At 49.7% G+C, this 26,743-nt stretch overlaps 1 protein-coding gene and 1 long non-coding RNA gene across 7 annotated transcripts in view; one reads left to right on the top strand and one right to left on the bottom strand.

The window, feature by feature from the left end:
- Positions 1-222: 222 nt before the first annotated feature.
- The window catches only part of ABCC6 (ATP binding cassette subfamily C member 6), a 78,094-nt gene continuing 51,573 nt past the window's right edge, over positions 223-26,743 (top strand). For 3 of the 6 annotated variants that reach the window (XM_009009159.5, XM_054242600.2, XM_002755895.6), the window contains exons 1-10: positions 223-294; positions 1,839-2,021; positions 3,717-3,842; positions 3,981-4,109; positions 7,400-7,525; positions 9,591-9,652; positions 13,114-13,245; positions 18,749-18,952; positions 20,116-20,293; positions 24,635-24,796. In XM_009009159.5, the coding sequence (XP_009007407.4) occupies positions 259-294; positions 1,839-2,021; positions 3,717-3,842; positions 3,981-4,109; positions 7,400-7,525; positions 9,591-9,652; positions 13,114-13,245; positions 18,749-18,952; positions 20,116-20,293; positions 24,635-24,796 (1,338 nt within the window). In that variant the 5' untranslated portion in view covers positions 223-258. Of the gene's footprint in view, positions 295-1,838; positions 2,022-3,270; positions 3,843-3,980; positions 4,110-7,399; positions 7,526-9,590; positions 9,653-13,113; positions 13,246-18,748; positions 18,953-20,115; positions 20,294-24,634; positions 24,797-26,743 lie in introns of all 6 variants that reach the window. The other 3 variants (XM_078344697.1, XM_035266972.3, XM_054242601.2) reach the window with 2 other exon arrangements.
- On the bottom strand, positions 6,829-9,648 carry LOC118146191 (uncharacterized). The gene is made up of 4 exons (XR_004731709.3): positions 9,540-9,648; positions 8,866-8,994; positions 7,546-7,731; positions 6,829-7,041 (listed from the first exon to the last, which is right to left on the bottom strand). It is a non-coding gene; the product is annotated as an uncharacterized LOC118146191 (long non-coding RNA).

The following is a 26,743-nucleotide window of genomic DNA, read 5'->3' as shown; positions in this document are numbered from 1 at the left end:
TCACTGAACCTTCAGGGGTTCCGGGATCCCCCACCCAGGTGCCTAGCGCGCCTCCCTCCCGCCCCTACCTGTTTTCACCCCTTGTGGCTCCACCCCCGCCGGGCAGCTGGACCTTGCCCGGGGCCTTCTGATCTCCGAGCTCCAATTTCAGCCGGAACTGCCCCGCCCCGCCCCTTCCCTGGCAGGAGCACAGAGGAGAATTCTGCTGGGACACTGACCTACAGACCGACGCTGGGACCCAGGACAACTGAGGTGCCGATGGGCGCGCCTGGCGAGCCCTGCGTGGGGCAGGAGGTGAGTGCCCCTCACATCGCGCCCCACTCCTTTTCTAGGCTTGGTTTGGCTGCAGATCTCTCGGGCTGCGATACTGGGGAGAGGAGACACCCCCAAATTCCTGTACCCGGAAGCAAGGAGACTTACTCCAGCCCCCTAACTGCACTGGTTGGACCCCTTTCACCAAGCCGGCCCCCGATACTCCAGCTCTGTTTAAGGGGCCACCAGACCGCCCAGCTTCTTCTAGGGGCTTATGGGGCACCCAAGCTCTCCTACCCGCAGAGAGCACTTACCTCTCTGGTTTATTTTCCCGTTGCTCTTAGCAAAGGATTCCAGGGAGTGGAGTTCATGGGGGGGTAGGGGTGGGGGTTGCAAGCTTCCAGCATTCTGAGGGCCATGGAGGTGAAGAATAGGCTGGTATGAATTGAGGGATTCTCTGTACCTAGCCTTGTGCCCAACATGGTGCCACACTGCTGCGAACTTTGCTGCTGCTAATCCATTTAATACAACTCATAGAGGTAGAGTCTCATCCCCCTTTTGCAGGGAAGGCAACTGAGGCACAGAGGTTAAAGTTTGCACAGCCAGTGGGTTGTGAAGCCTGGGAGAATAAAAAGACAGCGGAGAGAGAAGTGGAGAGGCCACGTCCACTAAACTTCAAATGTCCTCTAAGGTTAGATAGGGCCAGCAGAACTGCTGAGATAAAAACAACAGATGAAGCAGGGCGTGGTGGCTCATTGCCTGTAATCCCAGCACCTAGGAGGCTGAGTCAGGAGGATTGCTTGAGGCCTGGAGTTCCAGACCAGTGTGGGCAACGTAGTGAGACCTCTATCTCTACAAAACATAAAAAAAAAAAACAGACTTAGCCAGGCCACGTGAGTGGGTTTATGCCTGTAATCCCAGCACTCTGGGAAGCCAAGGTGGGAAGACTGATTGAGCCCAGGAGTTCAACGCTTTAGTGAGCTTTGATTGTGCCACTGCAGCCTGGGCAACAGAGTGAGACTCTGTCTCTAGAACATAAATTAAATTATAATAAAAATAAATCACATCAGGATCAGCAGTCGGACAAGCTTTGGGGTCAGATAAGCCTGGGTCACAGTCAGCTCTGCTACTTCCCATTCGTGTGGCCCTGAGGGTGGCAGTTCCCCTCTTGGTGCCTCAGTCTGCTGGTCTCTGAAATGGGGACAGTACAGCCTGTGTCCTAGAGTTGTTATAAGGATTAACTGACAGTCCATGCGATAATTACAGAGCCCAGGTCTCCTAGACCCCAGAGCCCAGCTCCCTGGGTTCAAATCCCAGCCCTTCCACTTCTCAGCTAGGTAAAGTCAGCCAAGCTACTCAACCACTCTGGTCCTCAGCTTCTTCATCTGCAAATCAGTATGATAATTGCATATACCTAGGGTTGATGTCAGGATGAAAGGAGTTGAGAATTATTAGGTATTCCAAAGAGTGCTTGGTACATTTCTGTGTAAATGTTAGAGATTCGAAAAGTCACCAGGCCCCCTGGGCAGGTGAGCTGGGTACCCCTGCCCTCTACATTCTTAAGAGTCCTCCTGGTGTTCCCTCAGGTCTGGAACCAGACAGAGCCTGAACCTGCTGCCACCAGTGTGCTGAGCCTGTGCTTCCTGAGAACAGCAGGAGTGTGGGTGCCACCCATGTACCTCTGGGTCCTCGGCCCCATCTACCTCCTCTTCATCCACCACCATGGCCGGGGCTACCTCCGGATGTCCGCACTCTTCAAAGCCAAGATGGTACCTGCCATCCCTGGGAGCCTGGAACCAGGCAATGGTGGTGGAAGCAGGGGACAGGCTGGAACCTGGTAGAGTCCTAAAGTAGACTCTTCCTATCAGGATGTAGGAGGGACTCTGTTAATCAAACAGAGCAATATTAGAGAGGCGTCAGAGGTCAGCTCGGTGGGACATAGTTCTCCCAAACAGATTTTGTAATTCCAAAAATCCATGCTTGCACCAACACATACACACGTTCCCATGTTCCCAGTTGATAATTACCATAACCTGGCATTTTCCAAAACGTACCATGTAGACTCTCGGATCCACAAGGTAATTTTAGGACCACATTAGGATGAGCCTTTTAAAAGTCATGCATTGCTTTTTCTGTTTCCCCACTGGCTGTGTTATAGAACAGTTTCGTGAGTGATACGTATTTATTTCAGTGCTGCGTAAGCACTGGCATTCCAGGTGTGAGCCTTTCTGCTCATCCATCTTCTTCTCCTCCATTCTTATAGGCTCTGAAGAATGTTCTTCAGAGTTCATTCCTTCTTCTGCCATTGTGTTAATGTTTGCATCATCACCCACCACCAACCCAGGGGTTGGCAAACGGAAGGAGCCGAGCATCGCATAGTACTTGAGGCTTTGCAGCCAGGCAGGCTTCCTTCCAAACTCAGCTCTGCCACTGCAGCGTGAGCGCAGTAGTCACAACCATAGACAACACTCATAACTGTGTTTCTTTCTTACTTTTTTTTTTTTTTTTTTTGAGATGGAGTTTCACTCTTGTCACCCAGGTTGGAGTGCAATGGCATGATCTTGGCTCACTGCAACCTCCACTTCATGGGTTCAAGTGATTCTCCTGCCTCAGCTTTCCAAGTAGCTGGGATTACAGGCGCCCAGCAGCACACCTCACTGTTTCTTTGTAATTTTAGTAGAGATGGGGTTTCACCATTTGGCCAGGCTAGTCTCCAACTCCTGACCTCAGGCGATCTGCCTGCCTCAGCCTCCCAAAGTGCTGGGATTACAGGTGTGAGCCACCACACCCAGCTAACTGTGTTTCAATAAAACTTTTTTGTAGTCACTGAAACTTGGATTTCATGTAATTTTCACCTGTCATGACATAGTCTGGTTTTTATTTTTCTTCAGTGATTGATAGTTTTCCAGCCTCTGCTTTAAACTGAGGTTCTTTGAGCAGCTCCTCCAATGCGCCTCAGCTCTGGCCTTCCCTCTGGTGTGTACGTGTTCTCTCACTTTCTTCCTTTCTTTCATTCAGCAGAGAAACCCATCTATATTAGAGAGACCCTAGAGACTTACTGGCCCAACAGACAGTTTCTGCTTGATTTCACAGCAGGGACTGAAAATAACTTGGAGAGAGGATAGTTCTGTACCCAGTGAGTACATTTCATCTCTTGCTGTTTCTTCACACCCACAGTCATCTCACATGTGCATGACTGGAGCACTCCGTGCATGGCGGAAAACATTCGGTTGGCTCAAGGCCTTGCTGTGCATTATTTACAAGACAGTTACACGTCAGGACTGACCTGCAATGCCCTTTACACATTGTTTACGTTGGCACATTGCTAGCTGGTGATATCGGTTTGTGACAGGGCCCCAGCTGGGATGTCCCAGAACCAGCTCCCAACTGAACATGTGGTCACCCACTCATTTTCTGTGACCTTTCTTATTGACCCCCAAGCTTGTCTAAGCCTGTCTCCCCAGGTGCTTGGGTTCGCCCTCATGGTCCTGTGTACCTCCACCGTGGCTGTCGCTCTTTGGAAAATCCAGCAGGGAAAGCCCGAGGCCCCCGAATTTCTCATTCACCCTACGGTGTGGCTCACCACGATGGTAAGGATGGCTTCCGTCCGGAGCCGGGCTTGCTCCCAGCTGCTGCTTTGCCTGGCATGGTGGAAAACGAGGGGAGGAGAAGAGGCTCCCCTGCCTCCTGCCCTCCCCTAAGGGGCCTGTCCTGACTTTCCCGTCCAGAGCTTCGCAGTGTTCCTGATTCACACCGAGAGGAAGAAGGGAGTCCAGTCATCTGGAGTGCTGTTTGGGTACTGGCTTCTCTGCTTTGTCTTGCCAGCTATCAGCGCCACCCAGCAGGCCTCTGGAGGGGTAAGTGGGGGCATGGGCCACCCTGGAAACCAAAATGCTGGCTCAGGCCCTGGGTCCCATCCTTCCTTCTCCTGTTTCCACATATGACTTATTCTCAACTCAGCGACACACACAAGCCAGTCACTTACACTCTAGAGACACAAAATCCACTCCCGCACCTGTAAGTACCCGTCATTCCATACATTTCTCATCAACACAGTTTCCTGTTGTCTTACACAGCCGAATCACATGCTCCACTTGCACACGGGGCACACAGTGCACTGATTCATACATCACACAAGCACATGCATGCATGCACACACACACAGCCTGGGCAGAGACACTCCTGTGTGCACACATTCCCCTACATGGACACCTCCCTCGTCTTATGTACTCACCCTCCCCTCATTCCTAGGCGTCTATGTTTACACACTCATTCTGCACACCCACCCCCACCCATATTTCTGTTGCCCAATCTGGGAAGCAGCTTTTTTTTTTTTTTTTTTTTTTTTTTGAGAGGCTCGCTCTGTCGCCCAGTTTGGAGTGCAGTGGCATGATCTCAGTTCACGGCAACCTCTGCCTCTTAGGTTCAAGTGATACTTTTGTCACAGCTTCCCATGTAGCTGGGATTACAGGTGTGTGCCACTACACCCAGCTAATATTTGTATTTTTAGTAGAGACGAGGTTTCACCATGTTGGCCAGGCTGGTCTTGAACTCCTGACCTCAGGTGATCCACCTGCCTCGGCCTCCCAAAGTGCTGGGATTACAGGTATGAGCCAATGTGCCCAGCTGGAAGCAGCATTTCTTTATTAGGAGACATGATGGGTCATTTTCTCTGTAAAGAGAAAAACAGGTAGTCTACACCAGCTTTTCTCAACCTCAGTTTTAGTAACGCTGTGGCCAGATGACTGTTTGTTGGGAGGACAGGGGTGTCCTGTTTGCTGGAGGGTGTGAAACAGCATCTCTGGCTTCCACCCATAGATGCCAGTAGCATGTCATCCAACTGCAGTAACCCAAAATGTCTCCCAATATTACCACATGTCCCTGGGGTGGGGAGGACAGAATCGCCCACCTCTTGAGGGTCACTGGCCTCAACAGTGCTTAGCCAAGGCTTTGGGGAGAGGGGTTATCTTGACACCAATGACCAGGCTGTAGCAGGTTGCAGATATTTTACTTTTATGGAGAAAAGGTCGTTCTTTGTTGACCAGGCTGATCTTGAACTCCTGTGTTTGAGCAATTCTCTGACCTCAGCCCCTAAAGTGCTAAGATTATGGGCGTGAGCCAGCACGTCTGGACTACAGATCATTTCTGGAGTCCAGTGGTTACTCCATCCTGCCCCTAAAGAAGAAGGTAGAGAAACATCATCCTGTCCTTAAGGACAAAGTTTTTATTTTTTGTTTGTTTGTTTATTTTATTTGTTTATTCTGAGAGGCTTGCTCTGTCGCCCAGGCTGGAGTGCAGTGGCATGATCTTGGCTCACTGCAACCTCCAACTCCCGGTTCAGGTGATTCTTGTGCCTCAGCCTCCCAAGTAGCTGGGATTACAGGAGTGTGCCACCACGCCCAGTTGATTTTTGTATTTTTAGTACAGACAGGGTTTTCCCATGTTGGCCAGGCTGGTCTCGAATGCCTGACTTCAAGTAATCCACCCGCCTTGGCCCCCCAAAGTGCTGGGATTGCAGGTATGAGCCACAGCGCCTGACCAAGGATAGCATTTTTAAAAGATTAACCGTTGTAACTAAGAGGAAATTCCACAGGTTATTCAGTAATTTCTGCAAGGCTGGGCTCCCACAGTTGACCTAAGTCAGCTTTCTGGGACACAGCATAGAAACAATAATACTGGGACCATTTACAGTCTGGGGTTCCAAGCATGTGGCAGGCACTTACACGCCTGTCCCATGGATTCTCACAGCAGGGCACAGTGATGGATTTTTTTTCTTTTTTTAAATAGAGATAAAGTCTTACTATGTTCCCAAGGCTGGTCTCAAACTCCAGGACTCAAGTGATCTTTCCGCCTCAGCCTCCCAAAGTGCTGGGATTACAGGCTTGAGCCAATGTGCCCAGCCAGTGATGGATTCTAACAGTTCATTTTACAGAGGACAGAAACTAAGGCAAGGAGAAGGGAATGACGGCCTCAGGGCCACACAGCTGGGGAGTGCAGAGCCCAAGGTCATCTCAGACAAATGTGGAACAAGCTTTCTTATAGAAAGTAGGGAAGACAGTGTCAGTTTAGGGAATATGGGCCATATTGTCATTGGAATATCCAATGATCTCCTATCTGCCAAAAAAAAAAAAAAACAAAACACCAAAAAAACCTAAAAGAGTAAAAAATCCAGTAGAGGAACTGCTATTTGAAACTAGGGCTCTGGGCTGAACACAGTGGCTCACACCTGTAATCCTAGCACTTTGGGAGGCTGAGGTGGGTGGATCCGCTGAGGTCAGGAGTTAGAGACCAGCCTGGCCAACATGGTGAAACCCTATCTCTACTAAAAATACAAAAATTAGCCAGATTTTGTGGCATGTACCTGTAATCCTAGCTACTCAGGATGCTGAGGCAAGAGAACGGCTTGAACCCAGGAGGCAGAAGTTGCAGTGAGCTGAGATCATGCCACTCCACAACCAGCCTGGGTGACAGAGCAAGACTCTGTCTCAAAATATATATATATTTATATACACACATACAAATACACATATATAATACACCTAAAATTAAAAAATAAAGTCATGTATATATACATACATACCTAAAATTTAAAAATAAAAATGTTTTCAATTAAAAAAAGAAATACAATTAGAGTGTGTGTGAGCAGATGTCAGGGCAGCAGATGCAGAAGTCATCGCAATGTGGCAGTAGGAGCATCACCATTTAAACCAGATCATCTGTGTCCTTGAAACAAGGGGCCTCTCTGAGCCTTGGTTTCGCCAGGAGTCAAAGGAAGCAAGAAAACCCCAGCTACAACAAATACACAAAAATCAGCCAGGCATGGTGGTGTGCACCTGTAATCCCAACTACCCAGGAGGCTGAGGCAGAAGAATTGCTTGAACCCAGCAGACAGAGGTTGCAGTAAGCCAAGATCATGCCACTGACTACATTCCAGCCTGGGTGACAGAGCGCAACTCCACCCCCACCCCCACCTCCACCACAAAAAAGAAAAGAACATTAGGACCACTCGGAATGCCAGGGCTCTGCCTTTCAAATCCTCTTGCCCTGGTCCCCAGCATGGACACTGACCCCCGCATCAGAAACCTTTTCTCTCCTCTGAGAACCCTCCTCTGCCTCCATGCCTTACCTTCTGCTTTCTCTCCCACAGGGCTTCCAGAGTGACCCGGTCCGCTACCTGTCCACCTATCTGTGCTTGTCTCTAGTGGTGGCACAGTTTGTGCTGTCCTGCCTGGCGGATCAACCCCCCTTCTTCCCTGAGGACCCCCAGCAGTCTGTAAGTCACCAAGTTCCAACCTCATTCCTCTTCCATGTTGAGATCTCAGTCTTTAATTTTTTATTCATTTCTCCATTCAGCAGAATGTGAATTGCATTTCTAGTTGGGGCCAGGGTTGGCAGACCTTTTGTGTTCGGGGCAAGAGAAAATACTTTAGACTCTGTGAGCCATACGGTGATCTCTGCAGAAACTCCTCAACTCTGCGACTAAACACAAAAGCAGAATATGTCAACAAATTGCATGGCTGTGTTGCAATAAAACTTTATTTGCAGCAACAGGCAGTGGGCCAGATTTGGTCAGTTTGCTCACCCCCTCTATGCCTCAGCAAGCAAGGGCTTAAGGATCTATGTTGAACAAGCAGATAGAGTTCCTGTTCTCACGTAACTAGTGGTCAAGTAGAGGAGCTAGACTTGACTCACCTAATTAAACAAATATGTTTAAAATTGGCTGGGCGCAGTGGCTCATGCCTGTAATCCCAACACTTTGGGAGGCCAAGGCACATGGATCACCTGAGGTCGAGAGTTCAAGACCAGCCTGGCCAACACAGTAAAACCCTGTCTCTACTAAAATTACAAAAGTTAGCCCGGCATGGTGGCACCTGCCTGTAAGCCCAGCTACTTGGAAGGCTAAGGCAGGAGAATCACTTGAACCCTGGAGGTGGAGGTTGCAGTGAGCTGAGATTGCACCACTGCACTCCAGCCTGGGTGGCAAAGAGCAAAACTTCATCTCTAAAAAAAAAAAAGAAGAAGAAAGAAAATTACCCCTGGGGTAAGTGCTCTTTAGGAGAAATTCATGAGAGTTTTACAGCAGGTAACACTGAAGCAATCTGTGAAATCAAGAAATAAGTATTTTGAGGAAGAGACTGATCTGACATCATATAAACAGATGTTCAGATGGACTAGGTACAGTGGAGCATGCCTGTCATCTCAACACTTCGGGAGGCCGAGGAAGGAGGCTTGCTTGAGCCCAGGTGTTCTAGATCAGATCAGGCAATGCAGTGAGACCCCATCTCTACAGAACGTTTAAAAAATAACCAAGTGTGGGGGTGCATGCCTGTAGTCCCACTATAGAGTGGCTCTGTAGAGGCTGAGGCAGGAGGATTGCTTGAGTCCCAGAGGTAGAGGCTGCAGTGAGCTATGATCGCACCACTGCACTCCAGCCTGGGTAACAGAGCGAGACCCTATCTTAAAAACAAACAAAAAAAAATGCTCAAATGCTTAAGAAATATAGTTAAAACTATCATGGGAATCTTTCTTCACCTACCAGACTGTCAACAAAATTTAACAATTGATAAGCTATGATGGCAAAGACACGGTAAAATGGGCACCGTCATGCCTTACTGGTAAAGAGTACAGGCTGGTGTAATCTCCCTGGAGCACCTGACAAAATCGCAGCACAGGTTTCTCTCCACAGCATTTGCTGAGGGATATTGTCAAGAACCTCATTGTCTTCATTATGCAGGGGCCCTGCTTTGAGAAGCAAAGCAAAGGTTTGGTTTCAGTATAATCAGAGTTGTTCTTCTGAGCCACGGTTACCTCTTACTTTGCAGACACTGTCAGTCCTGCGGCCCAATCCCTTTTTGCCCTGCCTGCTGGGAAGCACCAAGCTCATTGGTGTGCACCTCTGGGAAGGAGACAGGGCAACCCAACGTGTACTTTCAGTACCAAATACACAGTCAGGGCCGGGTCACTGGCTCATGCCTGTAATCCCAGCACTTTGGGAGGCCAAAGTGGGCAGATGACGTGAGGTCAGGAGTTTGAGACTAGCCTGGCCAACATGGTGAAACCCTGTCTCTACTAAAAATACAAAATAATTAGCCAGGTGTGGTGGTACACACTTGTAATCCTAGCTCTTTGGAAGGCTGAGACAGGAGAATCACTTGAACCTGGGAGGCAGAGGTAGCAATGAGCCAAGATCACACCACTATACTCCAGCCTGAATGACAGAGCAAAATCCTGTCTCAAAAAAAACACAGTCAGTTCATCTTGTCTTCCTGCCCTTCCCACACACTCACCAGGGGATGTGAGACCAAGGCTTCCCCGTTCTCCACTTTTGTCTGTTGCAGAATCCCTGTCCAGAGGCGGGGGCATCCTTCCCCTCCAAAGCCATGTTCTGGTGGGTTTCTGGGTAAGTAAAGTCACAGGGAAGGGTTGGGGGTGCCTCACCCACCTGCATTTGCTGCACTGATTTCCACCCATGGCTCTTCCCCATAAGGCTCCCCCATGCTCACAAAGGCCAGCCAGGCTTTCTCCATCCCAGCCTCGGCGCTTTCTTCTTTTCTTCTCTGTGTCAGGGTCCACTGTCTACATCCTGTTCCTACTCAGTCACCGGAGTGAGATCTGGATTCAAATTCTGCCTCTGCCTCTTAGCAGGCCATGTCACAAGCCCTGGAGTCTCAGTTTTCCCCTCTGTAAAATGGGGATAACTCAACCTTCATGACTGGGAGAGTGCTTAGTGCTGGCACACAGCAGGTGCTTAATAGAAATAGAATTGTCTCCACTACTTGGCTTCAGTCATTCCACCAGCATTTAATAAGCACCTACTATGTGCTAAGCACCAGGGGCAAGGAGATAAAGGAGCAAGTGTCTACTTCCTAGAGGGTTCCAGGCAGATGGAGGAAACAGCTGCCTCTCCATGGCCAGCTCAGCAGGCACTTGAGGATGTGCTCCCTCCTGACCACACTGCATCCAGACCTCAGCACAAGACCTGTGGAGCTCAGTCCTGGCCCTATCACTTCTAGCTGTGTAGCTTTGGGCAAGCTACTTAACCTCTCTGTGCCTTAGTCTCCATTCCTTCAAAATGGGATTAATAAAGCACCTACCTCATAGAGTTGTGAAGATGAAATAGGATAAATTCTGTAAAGCACTTAGAGCAGGGCCTGGAACAGGCGCTCTAGCTCATGCCCATAATCCCAGCACTTTGGGAGGCCGAGGTGGGAGGATCACGAGGTCAAGAGATCAAGACCATGCTGGTCAACATGGTGAAACCCCATCTCTACTAAGAATACACTTAGCTGGGTGTGGTGGTGATGACCTACAGTCCAAGCTACTCGGGGGGCCAAGGCAGGAGAATCACTTGCACCCAGGAGTCAGTGGTTGTAATGAGCCAAGATGGTGCCACTGCACTCCAGCCTGGTGACAAAGCAAGACTGTGTCAAAAAAAAAAAAAAAAAAAGGAGGGGGGGCCTGGCACATAATGAGTGTAAGTGGTTATTATTTTTAAATATTTATTTATTTATTTTGAGACCGAGTTTTATTCTTATCGCCCAGGCTAGAGTGCAATAATGCAATCTCAGCTCACTGCAACCTGCACCTCCCAGGTTCAAGCAATTCTCCTATTCTCCTGCTTCAGCCTCCCAAGTACCTGGGATTATAGGCTTACACCACCACGCCCGGCTAGTTTGGTGTTTTTAGTAGAGGTGGGGTTTCTCCATATTGGTCAGGCTGGTCTTGAACTTCTGACCTCAGGTGATCCATCACCGTGGCCTCCCAAAGTGCTGGGATTACAGCATGAGCCACCACCCCCGGCCTGTTCTTCTTCTTCTTCTTCTTTTTTTTTTTTTTTTTTGAGACAGTTTCACTCTTGTTGCCCAGGCTGCAGTACAATGGCATGACCTCCCAAAGTGCTGGGATTACAGCATGAACCACTGCACCCGGCCTACGTGTTACTAAATAAATGAAAAATATCAGGCTTTGGATGTGTGGAATTGGCAGAAACGTTTTCTAAACAGCCCTACTGGGGGGTCCAGCCCTTGCTTCCCAAACTTAAGCATTTATGGACCACTCTTCATGCTTTTTGTCCTACTGGGGCAAAAATTAAATTGAATCACTTTTTTAACTCTAATAAACTGTTTCTAAAAAGAAACTTTCTGTAACTGCCAAAATAGGAAAACTCTGTAGTATCACTTACCATATAGGAGAATTCCAAAAATAATTCCAGGGAAAATCAAGCCATGTTAATAATTTCTATGTCCAAACAGTTGCTTCCCAAGTTGGCTCTGCATTAGAAAAGGGAATTTGGTGGCTAGGCACAGTGGCTCATGCCTGTAATCCCAGCACCTTGGGAGGCTGAGGCAGGTGGATCACCTGAGGTCAGGAGCTCGAGACCAGCCTAACCAACATGGTGAAACCCCGTCTCTACTAAAACTATAAAAATTAGCATGGTGTAGTGGTGGGTACCTGTAATCTCAGCCACTCAGGAGGCTGAGGCAGGGAAATCACTTGAACCTGGGAGGCAGAGGCTGCAGAGAGCAGAGATCACACCAATGCACTCCAGCCTGGGCGACAGAGTGAGACTCTATCTCAAAAAATTTTTTAAAAGTAGAAAAGGGAACTTCGTGGGGCTCAGAGAAGAGTCAGAGACCAGAACCAGGCAAGGCATTCTGGCTGGTGTCATCAGAAAGATTAAAGAGACCTGAGACCAGGTGCGGTGGCTCACACCCGTAATCCCAGCACTTTGGAAGGCCAAGGCAGACAGTTCCCTTGAGGCCAGGACTTCAAGGTCAGCCTAACCAACATGGCAAAATCCCGTCTCTACTATAAACACAAAAATTAGCTGGGCGTGGTGGCATACACCTGTAGTCCCAGCACTTTGGGAGGCTGAGATGGGAGGATTGCTTGAGGCCAGTAGGTTGAGATCAGCCTGGCCAACATGGTGATACACCATCTCTACTAAAACACAAAAATTAGTCAGGCATGATGGTAGGTACCTGTAATTTCAACTACTCGGGAGGCCGAGGCATGGGAATCACTTAAACCAGGGAGGTGGAGGTTGCAGTGAGCCCAGATTGCAACACTGCCCTCCAGCCTGGGCAACAGAGCAAGACTCTGCCTTAAAAATAACAATAATAGTAAAATAAAGCTGAGGAAGGAATTCGGGTTTCTTCTACAATGAGTTTTGGATGCTGGACTTAGGACTCCCAGGGAAATGTCTGTTTCCCTTGCCAAGGGATGTCCCTTGCTGTAGTCACTTAATCTCTCTGTACTTCTATTTCCTTCCCCATTTGTAAAACACATCTGTAATAATATACATTTATCCAATTATAAACTATCAATTTACAGGCTGGGTGTGGTGGCTCATGCTTGTAATCCCAGCACTTTGGGAGGCTGAGATGGGTGGATCACCTGAGGCCAGGAGTTCAAGACCAGCCTGGCCAACATGGTGAACCCCGTCTCTACAAAAAATAAAAAAGTTAGCCAGGTGTGGTGGTGGGTGCCTGTAATTCCATCTACTCAGGAGGCTGAAGTGGGAGAATCATTTGAACCCTGGAGGTGGAGGTTGCAGTAGCCAAGATCACGCCACTGCACTCCAGCCTGAGCAACAGAGCAAGAGTCCATCTCAAAAATGAAACAAACAGAAAACCACCCTGTGCGCTGATGTAAGAATTAATGAATGGGACCGTCTCTGTGAGCCAAGAAGTGCCCACAGATGTTAGGTGGGGTTAGTGAATTGCTGTCATTTTACCCAAGGGCCAGGAGGGGTACAGAGAGATAAAGTGACTTACTCAGGGGCACACAGCTGCTGGCCTGGCCAGGATCCTGCAGCAGTGAATGGCAGGAGGAGCTTGCCCTGATGCCCCTCTTTTGCAGGCTGGTCTGGAGAGGCTACAGGAAGCCACTGAGACCAAAAGATCTCTGGTCGCTTGGGCGTGAAAACTCCTCAGAAGAACTTGTTTCCCGGCTCGAAAAGGAGTGGATAAAGATCCGCAGTGTAGCCCGGAGGTAAGTGTATGGAGATCAAGAACTCACCTGACGCTCCGTCAGAAAATCTCATCCTCTGACCTCCAGTCTAGCCCCCCACACTACTCTCAGCTGCACTGCCACCCCCCACCCCAAATCTTGCCTTCCAGCTGATCCCACTAAGTAGTAACTGATCAGGCTCAAGATATGGTTCCTGCCAGAATGCCTTGCAGGTTGCTACAAATGGGAAACTCACAGCAGAAGACAGGCAGGAAACAGGAGAGGTATTTCAAGACCTGGGTGGAGGGTTGGGAGGTGATTCATATCATGCAGGCAGCTGCTCACTTACTACATAACTTGAGCAGTTCCTTTCCTGGGCCTCAGTTTTTTTTATCTGTTCAATGGGGATGTCATAGCCCCATATGAAGATGAAAAAAAAGTTGATTTTTGGAAAAGTATTTGCAAATTTCTTGAAAATAGGAGGTGCTCAAGCATTGTTAGTCATCCAGAGGTGTGAAGATCTTTGGAGTCACCCGATGTGTCCACTTCTATCCTCAGTGGCTTCTCTGGAAACTTCTCTGCAGCCCTTAGAGCCTGGGGAGCCTCATTTGAGAAGTTCTGGCCTAGAGAAATTAGCCTGAAACATAAGATTAGATAAAATTGGGTTAAATGCTGCCCGGCCATCGAATAGTGGTGGCCTGGACCCTTGGTGTTTCAGGAGACAGAACAGAAGTAATTTAGCTTTATGGGAAGAGGACCAAGGTTCCCCTGCATACTCTGGGATTTTGTGGTAGTTGTTGCAGATGGCTGAACCCCACACGTTAGGAGAGAGAGAGGAGAGAGACTGATACTATAGGCTCACATAGCTAAGAGGATCTATGGGGATGAGGGGACTCACTTGATGTCAGGGTTCCCTCGCTTCATCTCCCAGTCCAGCTGTTGTCTATGTGTTGGTCTCTCCATAGGCCTGTCCTGTCCCAGGCAAGTTCAGCAAACCTCAGCAGAATGAGAGGGCATCTCTCCTAACGGCCATATAGAGGATCCCAAGGAAGGCCTCTAATTGACCTGGCTCATGTCATGTGCCTGTCAGGAGCCAATCCCATGCTCAGGGACCTGGTTCCATGACTGGTGGTACCTTTTGAGCCACAGAAGTGGGTAGGGCCTGTTCCCACAAAGGAAGGGCATATGTTTCTCCAAACAGAATACGTAGCGTGAGTGCAAACATCCACGCTCTCTCGCCCGGGCATAGCTTGCTGGACCCCCCTCCACTTTTATCATTGTTGTTTGTTTTGTTTTTGAGACAGAGTCTCGCTCTGTCACGCAGGCTGGAGTGCAGTGGCGTGATCTCAGCTCACTGCAACCTCCACCTCCTGGGTTCAAGTGATTCTCCTGCTTCAGCCTTCTGTGTGGCTGGTACCACAGGTGTGCACCACCAGGCCCAACTAATTTTTGTATGTTTTTAGTAGAGACAGGGTTTTCCCAAGTTGGCCAGGCTGATCTTGAACTCCTGACCTCAGGTGATCTGCCTGCCTCTGCCTCTCAAAGTTCTGGGATTACAGGCATGAGCCACTGTGCCTGACTCACCCTCTACTTTTAAATGACTTTACAGAAGTGGCAGAATTCAGTCCACAGGGGCTCTGAAATGAGCCTCTGCCAACTCCTGGCACCCACAGCCAACATGAAAATTACAGGTCACCCGACACTAGAACTAAAAGATAGAAACATTCTCCAGAGCAGTTTGAGAATCCTCCCATAAACAATTGACAGAAAGAAAGGGGAACGACGGGGTTGTACAAAGACCAGCCTCCATCAGCTTCTGAGCCAACTGACTGCACCCAGAGAGAACTTTGGTTTTCTGTCTGAAATATTTTGCAACCACTGGGGGAAGGGAGAGGACGTCCTCCTGAGAGGTCACACAACAGCCACCTGCTGGTCAGGTCAGCTTCACAAGGTATGTTTGGTGCACATGGGCTTTGTGGTTGTTTATGTTGTTTTGTTTTTTAATAAGTTGTTAATATTTAAAAATTTAGAGAGATCACATACAAATCTGGTAATCAAGGCTGGGTGCAGTGGCTTATGCTTTGCCACTGGAGGTCGAGGTGGGCAAATCACACGAGGTCAGGAGTTCGATACCAGGCTGGCCAACATGGTAAAAGCCTGTCTCTACTAAAAACACAAAAATTAGCTGGGAGTGGTGGTGAGTGCTTGTAATCCCAGCTATTGGAAAGGCTGAGGCAGGAGAATTTCTTGAACCCGGAAGGTGGAGGTTGCAGTGAGCTGAGATCAGGCTAGTGCACTCCAGCCTGACTGACAGAGTGAGACTCGGTCTCAAAAATTAAATACAATACAAATACAAATAAATAAAAGTCTGGAATTCTGGTCTCTCTTAAAGTAGATCTGGCAACACTAGGCCACATCGTCACAGGCAGTAGGAGACGGGATTCGGGTGGAGTCTACAGCATTAAACAAGGTGTGCAGACTTCAGTGCATCCCCACCCCTCTCTCGCTCTCCTTCTTTCCTTCGTTTCTTCCTGCCTTCATTCCGTCTTTCTTTTTCTTTCTTTCCTCCCTCCCTCCCTTCCTCCCTTCTTTCCTTCCTGCCTTCTCTTTTTTTTTTCTTTTTTCTTTCCTCCTTCCTTCCTTCCTTCTCTCTGCTTCTGTCACCCAGGCTGGAGTGCAGTGGCACCATCTTGCCTCATTGCAAGCTCCGCCTCCCAGGTTCAAATGATTCTCCTGTCTAAGCTTCCCAAGTAGCTGGGACTACAAGCGCCTGCCACCAGGTTCAGCTAATTTTTGTATTCTTTACTAGAGGCAGGGTTTCTCCCTGTCTTAGGCTATCAGGCTACTCTCAAACTCCTGACCTCAGGCGATCCACCTGCTTTGGCCTCCCAAAGTGCTGGGATCACAGGTGTGAGCCGCCGTGCCCGGCCTCCACCACTCCCTTTTGTACCCCCCAACTCACACCTTGCCCATGTCACTCATGCGGACCCCCGCCTTGCCCCATGGTCATCTGTGAGTCCTGCACTAAATGGCCTTCAGTCCAGAGACCAGACATCAGACAGCAATCTGGACCTCTTCCTTGATGGGAGGTGAGACCTCCAGAAGAGGAGAACGCCTGCTATGGAGCCTGCAGGCTGAACACAGTGACTCTCCGGGCAAACAGTTCGAACAGAACTGAGCAAAACCTCCAGCCAGAAAGAAAACTTCCCAGTCAGCTCTTCCCTGACCCCATTTTACAGGTGGAAACACTAAGGCTCAGAGGAGAAGACAGAGCAGGCATTGGAACCATAGTCTCCTGGCTCCAAATCCAAGTTCTGTCCACCCAGCCAAGTTCCTTCCTTCTGCAAATGTTTATAACAGTCTGTGCTGGGCACTCTTGTTAGGCCCTTTTACACATATCACTCAGTCTGCTTTTCCCATTCATTTGACAAGTGTTTACTGAGCTCCTACTGTGTGTAGGAGCTGGACTCGATACTAGGGACATCTTGGTAGAAAACTCAGGCCAAGTCTACCCACCTGGGGTTCTAACAAGACAAAGAGAGGGTTGGCGCCGTGGGCAAGGCTGCGAAGGCAGTGAATGAAATGGGGGGGCCAGACAGGAAGGGAGGTCAGGGATGCTCTCTGCATGGAAGGGGCATCTTCTTGCCTTTGAGACCCAAATGCCAAAATACCTGTGGGCAGCAGGCTACACCCACTCAGTAACAGAGCTGAGCCACAACCCTCCATAGATGCCAAACCAAACACCAGATCAGGCCAGCAATGAGGGACAAAGACCTTGGCCTGGAAGGGTCTGGCCACCTGAGCTCACCAGAGGATTTTTCTTATGCTTCTTTTTTTTTTTTATTATGGTGGGGTTGGGGGTCCTTAGTGCACAAGAAACACTCTATGAGCCATAAGTCAAGATCTAGCCTCCAATCCCTGCTCTGCCCTTGCTGTGTGACCTTGAGTTGCTGTTACCACCTCTCAGAACCTCAGCTTCCTTCCCCTTCTGTAAAAATGGAGAGCCTAATATAGTATCCACATGGCAAGGGCTCCAGCAAAGTCAGCGAGCTCCATTATGTAACGAGCTGATCCCTGCATGTGGCCCCGGGTCACAGATGTGTAATGGGGCTCACACCCATAATTCCAGCACTTTGGGAGGCCGAGGCAGGTGGATCACCTGAGGTCAGGAGTTTAACAGCAACCTAGCCAACATAGTGAAATCTCGTCTCTACTAAAAAATACAAAAATTAGCTGGGCATGGTGATGTGCACCTGTAATCCCAGCTACTCTGAGAGGCTGAGGCAGAAGAATCGCTTGAACCCGGGAGGCGGAGGTTGCAGTGAGCTGAGATCGTGCCACTGCACTCCAGCCTGGGTGACAGCAGACAAGCGCGGGCAGCTTCAAACTCGTAAGATCCCCAGCCTCAGTGACAAGATTGAAACTCTATCTCAAAACAAAACAAAAAAAATACTGATAACCCAAGACCAACAACCAGCTAGCAGCAGCTGCATCGCCCCAGCCTCTCCTTTACGGTCCATGGCTTCTGACCTGCCCCTGACAGGCGCTTTCTCCTCCCCTATCTCCTCCTCTCCACCCCTCACTTTAGCTCTTCTCTTTGGCCCCTGGTTATGACCAAAGGCTGGGGATCTTAGGAGTCTGAGGCAGCCTGAGCTTCTGTCTGTGCTTTCACCCAGAGCCAGAGCACCAGGCCCCATGCACATCAGCTGTGATTCTCCACCAGTTCAAAACCACCTAAGGGCTGGCTGGTTGTGTGTGTGTTGGGGGCCGGGGGTTGCTGTTCTTCCTCCAGATTGACAACACAATAGATTGAAAAGTACATGGGAGGCCAGGCACAGTGGCTCATGCCTGCAATCCCAGAACTTTGGAAGGCTGAGGCAAGCGGATCACCTGAGGTCAGGATTTCAAAACCAGCCTGGCCGACATGGTGAAACCCCATCACCTAAACATACAAAAATTAGCTGGGCATGGTGGCCTTTGCCTGTAATCCCAGCTACTCAGGAGGCTGAGGTGGGAGAATCACTTGAAACCAGGAGGTGGAGGTTACAGTAAGCCAAGATCACACCACTGCACTCCCGCCTGGGCGACAGAGGGAGACTTTTCAAAAAGAAAAAAAGGTGCATGGGCCATGGAGGCAGAGAGCTGGAATCAAATCCCAGTTCTTTTACTTCTCAGCTGTGTGCCCTTGGACAAGTTCACTTCTTGGAGCCTCAGTTTTCTCATCTGTGAAATGGGAACAACACCTGGCTTGCCGGGGGTCTTAGGATGACTGAGTGCCTGGCATGTAGTAGGTGCTCAACAAGTGTGCTTTCCCATGGCCATCTAAGAGGCCTCAGGGCTGCCTTCCTGCCCTGCCCCCACAACTCCTGTGACTGCCTCTTAAGTGGGTACTCAGAGTGATAAGGAGGAACAGGTGAGGGAGCCAGGCTGGCTCCACACCCACCCACGTGCATTGTTGGGAAAACAAGCCTTTTCTGTGTGGTCCTGAACCAGGTGCCTGAGAGTATAAAATGGGACCCAGAGCCACTCTCTCTCCTTCCTTAAGGCACCCCAAGGCAACAGCGTTTGAAAAGGAAGGAGGCAGTGGCTTGGAAGCTCCAGAGACTGAGCCCTTCCTACCGCAAGAAGGAAGCCAGCGGGGCCCACTGCTGAGGGCCATCTGGCAGGTGTTCCATTCTACCTTCCTCCTGGGGACCCTCAGCCTCGTCATCAGTGATGTCTTCAGGTTCACTGTCCCCAAGCTGCTCAGGTGAGTCCAGACTTCAGGAGCTCTGCTAAGGCTCTTAATGGCATCCTTCCAGAGCCAAGGGGCTTCAGCTCTCCTGCCTCTGCCTATAGATTTGGTGCTCGGGACACTGGAGGGTGGTGAGAAGGATACTGAGGAAGGGAAATGATTAATGAGAAAGTGACTGTCTCCCAGCAGGGCAAATAAGCAAGCTCGTACCTGACTGCATCAATTAGCTTTTGCTGTAAAATGCCCAAAAGCGAGTGGCTTAAAACTGCAAGCATTCATTTATTTAGTTCATGGTAATGTGGGTCAGTAACATGGGCTGGGCTCGGCTGGGCAGTTTTCCTTTTCTTGGCTGGTTTTTGTCATGTACCTGCAGTTGTGTATCTGAACTGGGGTGGCAGTCTCTGTTCCATGTGGGTTCCCATCCTCCAAAAAGCTAGCTCAGACTTGCTCATGTGGCTGCTTGGGAGGGTTCTAAGAAACAGGCCAAAAGCTCCATTTTCTCTTGAGGCTCAGAGCCGGCATAGCTTTACCCCCAATCTACTCTGTTGGCCAAAGGTGGTTCTGTGGCCAGCCCAGATTCAAGTGGTGTCTGCTCAGCCGCCATAACAGAGCATCACAGACTGAGTAGCTCGAACAACAGAGATGGATTTTCTCCTGATTCTGGTGGCTGGAAGTTCCAGATCAGGTATCTGCAGGTTGGTTCCATCTGAAGCCTCTGCCCTTGGCGTGCAGTTGGCCACCTCCTCCCTGTGTCCTCATATGGTCTTTGAGCCCTGGTGTCTCCCTGTGTGTCTACATTTTCTTCTCTTACCAGGACTCCAGATTGGGTGAGAGCCCAGCCTAACGACCTCATTTTAACTTTATTGCCTCTTTAAAGGCCCTGTTTCCAAATCCAGTTACATTCAGAGGCCCTGGGGGTTGGGGCTTCAACACACAAATTTTGTGAGGACACAATTTAGCCCATAACAAGTGGGGACAAAAACCCCACCTCTTGATCTTGAGGAGCTACAGTCAGATTGAAAAGAAGCACGGACAGTGAGGGAAGATATCCGAGATCATGATTGTGAAAAAGTCAGCCACGCCGACTGATCCTCCACACCTGGCCTGGTTTGAGCAAAGGCAACACACACGGGCACCTCCTCTCACCAGCTGTACCTTCTCCCTCCTTCCCCTGCAAGCCTTTTCCTGGAGTTTATCGGTGATCCCAAGCCTCCAGCCTGGAAGGGCTACCTCCTTGCGGTGCTGATGTTCCTCTCGGCCTGCCTGCAGACGCTGTTTGAACAGCAGAACATGTACCAGCTAAAGGTGCTGCAGATGAGGCTGCGGTCGGCCATCACCGGCCTGGTGTACAGAAAGGTGAGCCCCGGGGGACACGTGCAGGCCTTCCCAGCCGGGAAAAGCAACATCACTGAACTGGTTGGTCGTGACGCTATCAGCAGCTGAGAACTCATTCAGTCCTTATTAGAGTCACTCATGATACATTCTCACTTCCTTTGTTATTCTTTTTATTTATATGTATTCATTTTTTTGAGACAGAGTCTCACTGTGTTGCCCAGGCTGGAGTGCAGTGGTGCAATCTCGGCTCACTGCAACCTCCACATCCCGGGTTCAACTGACTCTCCTGCCTCAGCCTAAGCAGCTGGGACCACAGTCACACTTCACCATGCCCAGCTAATTTTTGTATTTTTTGTAGAGACAAGGTTTTGCCATGTTGGCCAGGCTGGTCTGGAACTCCTGGCTTCAAGTGATCCGCCTCACCTCCTTAATTCTTTCTGTAAGGTCTTGTGAGATCTGCCCCTGGGACTTCTCTGATCTCATCGCCTGTCACACACGCCTCCTCCCATGCTCACTCTCCTCCAGCCACACAGGCCTCCTCTCTGTTCCTCAAACACTCTGGGAACCCATCCACCTCAGGGTCTTTGCATTTGTTTTCACTGCCTAGACACCATGTCCGCGCCTCCTAATCTAATTTTAATGTTTGAGCCTAATTTTAACTTACAATCATTTCCCCTTGAGGATAAGGTGGGCTTCTGATGAGGCAGCCAGTCAGCTGTGTTCCCAGACAATACTGCTTGTGGTGAAAATGACCCCTAGGCTGGGTGCAGTGGCTCACACCTGTAATCTCAGCACTTTGGGAGGCAGACATTACAGGCGTGAGCCACTGCACCCAGCCTAGGGGTCATTTTCACATGGGAGGATCACTCGAGGTCAGGAGTTCAAGACCAGCCTGGCCAACATGGTGAAACCCCATCTCTACTAAAACTACAAAAATTAGCCAGGCATGGTGGCAGGTGCCTGTAATCTCAGCTACTCAGGAAGCTGAGGCAGGAGAATCGCTTGAACCCAGGAGGGAGAGGTTGCAGTGAGCTGAGATTGTACCACGGCACTTCAGCCTGGGTGACAAAGTGAGACCCATCTTAAAAAAAAAAAAAAGACTCCAAATTGCATGTGGGCTGAAGTTTGTTGACTGCACATCTGATTGGAGGCCATGGCTTTGGACTTGTCTCCGTGCTCTCATTACACTAAGTCCCCAGACTGCTGCCGCAGGAGCTGTTGGCTCCTGTCGGGCATGAAGCATCTGAGCCAGGGCAGGTCCTGTTCCATGTAAGTCTTGTTCTGCGACACCTGAGCTGTCACCTGAGGAGGAGGGGACCAAGGGGACAAATCCTGGGTGGCCGGGAGGGCAGCTCTTGATGCTGTCCTGCCAGAGTGCTTCGTCCCAGCCTCGTGTCCCCCTGAGCATGCCAGAGCTGGGCGTGCCCTATCCTGTTTCCGGAGTCCACATGTTTGCTTGAGCCTGAGAGGAAAGCCCCTGATGGGCATTGATCTCACTCCCCACCTGCAGGAGGCCTTCTTTGATCTCCTGATGAGGTCAGACCCCTCCTCTCCGCTCTCATTTCTGTGCTGCCTTTTTTTTTTTTTAATGCTTATAGCCCAGGCTGGAGTGCAATGCTGAGATCTCAGCTCACTGCAACCTCTGCCCACCTGGTTCAAGTGATTCTCCTGCCTCAGCCTCCCGAGTAGCTGGGATTAGAGGCATGCACCACCATGCCCAGATAATTTTGTATTTTTAGTAGAGACAGGCTTTCACCATTTGGTCAGGCTGGTCTCAAACTCCTGACCTCAGGTGATCCACCCACCTCAGCCTCCCAAAGTACTGGGATTACAAGTGTGAGCCACCACGCGGGTCCTGGGCTGCTTTTTTATGGTACTCCTCAGAACTGCCATTAAAGCATGAGTTATATACATCTTTTTGTTTTCTCGTTTTATATATACATACGTTAAGTTCTGGGGTACATATGCAGAGCGTGCAGGTTTGTTACGCAGGTACACACGTGCCATGGTGGTTTGCTGCACCCACCTCCCATCATCTGCATTAAATACTCCTCCTAATGCTGTCCCTCCCCTATTCTCCACCCCCAACAGGCCTCAGTATGTGATGTTCCCCTCCCTGTGTCCATGTGTTCTCATTGTTCAACTCCTACCTATGAGTGAGAACGTGTGGTATTTGGTTTTCTGTTCCTGTGTTAGTTTGCTGAGAACAATGGTTTCCAGAGTCATCCATGTCCCTGCAAAGGACATGAACTCGTCCTTTTTTATGGCTGCATAGTATTCCATGGAATATATGTGCCACATTTTCTTTATCTAGTCTATGATTGATGGGCATTTGTATTGGTTCCAAGTCTTTGCTATTGTGAGCAGTGTCACAATAAACATATGTGTACATGTGTCTTTACAGTAGAATGATTTATAAGCATTTGAGTGTGTGCCCAGTAATGGGATTGCTGGGTCAAATGGTATTTCTAGTTCTAAATCCTTGAGGAATCGCCACACTGTCTTCCACAATGGTTGAACTAATTTACACTCCCACCAACAGTGTAAAAGCGTTCCTCTTTCTCCACAGCCTCTCCAGCATCTGTTGTCTCCTGACTTTTTAATGATCGCCATTCTAACTGGCATGAGTGGCATCTCATTGTGGTTTTGATTTGCATTTCTCTAATGGTCATCTGCCCAGTGCTCACCACGTCCCAGGCGCTGTGCTAAATGGACAGTCTCATCATGTCCCAGGGAGCTCATGGCTGTGAATGGCACCCAGCAGGCACTACCACATTCTTTCCATCTAAAATGCCAGGCCAGGTCCGGTGGCCCCTGCCTGTAATCTCACCGCTATGGGAGGCTGAGTGGGGGGACTGCTTGATCCTAGGAGTTTGAGACCAGCCTGGACAACATAGCAAGACCCAATCTCTACAAAAACAATTTTAAAAATTAGCCAGGGGGCTGGGCACAGTGGATCATGCCTATAATTCCAGTACTTTGGGAGGCCGAAGTAGACAGATCACCTGAGGTCAGGAGTTCGAGACCAGCCTGGCCCATATGATAAAACGTTGTCTCTACCAAAAATACAAAAATTAGCCAGGCATGGTGAAGCACATGAAAAGTCTCTCCATTGTGTGCCTGCGTCACCCTGGGTTGCTTCAAAGGTGTATGAGCTTGCAAGGCCTGTGACTTTGGGCGAGTTGCTTAACTTCTCTGTGCCTCCGTTTCCTTAGCTGGAGGAGGGGGTTCGTAATTGTGCATTTCATTGATTCTAGTCTCACATTTTTTTTTTCACTCTAATATTTCCAAAATGAAGATGTCTCTTACATGTCTTCATGTAATCGGAAATATCTTCCTTGGTGAGAGAACATTAGACAGGTTTTGTCCATGGCATTTTTTTTAAAGACAGGGTCTTGCTCTGTTCCCCAGGCTAGAGTGCAGTGGTACCAAGCCAGCTCACTGCAGCATCAACCTCCTGAACTCAAGTGACCCTCCCACCTCAGCCTCCCCAGTAGCTGGGACCACAGGCACACCACAACCATGCCTGGCCAATTTTTTTCTTTTGAGATGGAGTTTTGCTCTTGTCACGCAGGCTGAAGTGCAATGGCTTGATCTTGGCTCACTGCAACCTCCACCTCCTGGGTTCAAAGGAGGCTCCTGCCTCAGCCTCCCAAGTAGCTGGGATTACAGACACCCATCACCATGCCTGGCTAATTTTTGTATTTTTGGTAGAGACAATGTTTTATTATATGGGCCAGGCTGGTCTCGAACTCCTGACCTCAGGTGATCTGTCTACTTCGGCCTCCCAAAGTACTGGAATTATAGGCATGATCCACTGTGCCCAGCCCCCTGGCTAATTTTTAAAATTGTTTTTGTAGAGATTGGGTCTTGATATGTTGTCCAGCCTGGTCTCAAACTCCTAGAATCAAGCAGTACCCCCACTCAGCCTCCCATAGTGGTGAGATTACAGGCAGGGGCCACCGGACCTGGCCTGGCATTTCAGATGGAAAGAATGTGGTAGTGCCTGCTGGGTGCCATTCACGGCCATGAGCTCCCTGGGACATGATGAGACTGTCTATTTAGCACAGCGCCTGGGACGTGGTGAGCACTGGGCAGATAACCACCGTTATCTGATTAACACAGGTAACAGGTGCTTTCATGCATGTTATTCATTATTACACCCCCTGTGCTTTCGGGATCTTGGATAATTTTTTTTTTAATCATCTCTGGATTCTCAAGCAGCCCTGAGAGGTTGGCCTAAGAGACTTTACTCACTGCGCAGATGCACAAAGTGAGGCTCAGTGGGTGGAGAAGCCACGTGGGGCATCCCTCTGCCCCAGCCTCACCCCCTCTGCTTCTTTCCTTCTGCCCTCCCACCAGGTCCTGGCTCTGTCCAGCGGCTCCAGGAAGGCCAGTGCAGTGGGTGATGTGGTCAACCTGGTGTCCGTGGATGTGCAGCGGGTGACAGAGAGCGTCCTCTACCTCAATGGCCTGTGGCTGCCTCTCATCTGGATCGTGGTCTGTTTCGTCTATCTCTGGCAGGTGTGTGGGTGGAGGCAGATGGGATTTGAATGGAGTCTCCGATCCTTCCTTCTCCTCTTTCTCCTCCCCACTCCCACCCTTCCTCCTCAGCCCTTAGCATTCAGGAGGCTAGGATGGGTCAACTGTGACCCCAGGGTTAGGGCAATTTGAGGCTGCCAGAGAACCAGGTTGGTGTCAGAGAGGCTCGTGAAAGGTCTCGCTCTTGTCCTGTCTTCATCACCCAGGATTCCATTCCTGGTGTGGAAGCTTACAAGCCTTCCTCCCCTCTTCCCCTGCCCCGGCATCCCCCTCCTGCCCCGCTCCCTGCACTCCTCTCCTCCCGCATTCCCCCCACCTTCTGACCATGCAGCACCCCTCCTCTTCCTGCACCCCCTCCTCTTCCTCCTTCCCACCTCCTCTTCCTCTCTCCCGCTCCTCCCTCTTCTTCTTTTTCTGCTCCCTGTCGTCCTCCCTCCCCCTTCTTTCCTCTCCCCTCTTCTCCTCCACCCTCTTCCCTCTCCTCCCTCTCATCCCTCTCTTCCCTCTCCTCCCCTTCCTTCTCTGCCCTTTCTCCCTCTTCCCCTCTTTTTTCTCCTTCCCTTCTACCCCCATCTCCTCCTCCTCCTCCAATCCTGTCTCCTTTCGCCTCCTGTTGGCTGATCTAACGCGAAAAGTCTTCAAGAAAATGACCTTCACTTGACCTTGGGCAGGAAGCTCATCCTCTCTGGGCCTCAGTTTCCTCTGTAGAATGATGATGATGACATTGACACTTTCTCCTGTGCTGTTAGGGTAACCAGTAGGCAGTTAACCATGTTTTGAAGGTACCAGTAGCCCTGGGGCACCGCCACAGTGTCTCTCCACAAAGCACAAGAGGAAAACATTCACAGGAAACGAATTGCTACTTAGGATTCAAAAAGCACAAAGTAGCCATCAGGAAACACCCAGAACAAAAACAAACAAAACATCTGTTTTCTGACTTCCTTCAACTTTGTGATACGGGATTTTCTTTTTTTTTTTTTTTAATTAAAATCAGACTCTGGCTTGGGTGCAGTGGCTCATGCCTGAAATCCCAGCACTTTGGGAGGCCAAGGTGGGTGGATCACTTTAGGCCAGGTGTTCAAGACCAACCTGGTAAACATGGCGAAACCCTGTCTACTAAAAATACAAAAATTAGCTGGGCGTGGTGGTGGGCACCTGTAATCACAGCTACTCCGGAGGCTGAGGCAGGAGAATCCCTTGAGCCTTGTAGATGGAGGTTGCAGTGAGCCGAGATCGCACCATCACACTCCAGCCTGGGTGACAGAAAGAGACCCTGTCTCCAGAAAAGGAAAAGAAACTTAGACTCTGTATCAGGAACTGCCCAGGCTCAAATCCTGCCTCTCACAACTTACCAGCTGTGAATTCGTGAGCAAGGAACCTACTCTCTCGGTGCCTGTGCTTGTCTGTAACACCAGGATCATAACTAACAGTAGCGTCCCTGCCCCAGAGGTGCTGAGACATGACACGAGCCCATATGCAGAAACCACTTAACACGGCGGCGGGCACACAGCGGCACTCTGTAGGTATTTGCTAGTATTATCATTAGCTACTTTTCTTCAAAGAACAAGACAGTAGATACTTTTACACTGGGGGCCCTACGGTCTCTCCTACAAATACTCACCACTGCCCTTGGAGTGCAGAAGTGGCCACAGGTAATACTAAGCAAACAGGCATGGTTTTCCTCCAGGAAAACTCTATTTATAGGCTAGGTGAAACGGCTCCTACTCATAATCCCAGCACTTTGGGAGGCCAAAGTGGGTGGATCACGAGGCCAGGAGTTTGAGACCAGCCTGGCCAACATGGTGAAACACTGTCTCTACTAAAAATACAAAAAGTAGCTGGGTGTGGTGGTGGGCCACTGTAATTTTAGCTTCTCGGGAGGCTGAGGCAGGAGAATTATTAAACCTGGGAGACTGAGGTTACACTGAG

This window comes from Callithrix jacchus, chromosome 12 (genome assembly GCF_049354715.1).
Source record: "Callithrix jacchus isolate 240 chromosome 12, calJac240_pri, whole genome shotgun sequence".
In the NCBI taxonomy this organism is placed as follows: Eukaryota; Metazoa; Chordata; class Mammalia; order Primates; family Cebidae; genus Callithrix; species Callithrix jacchus.
The sequence above is the reverse complement of the archived record's forward strand: the minus strand, read 5'-3'. Positions and strand labels throughout refer to the sequence as shown.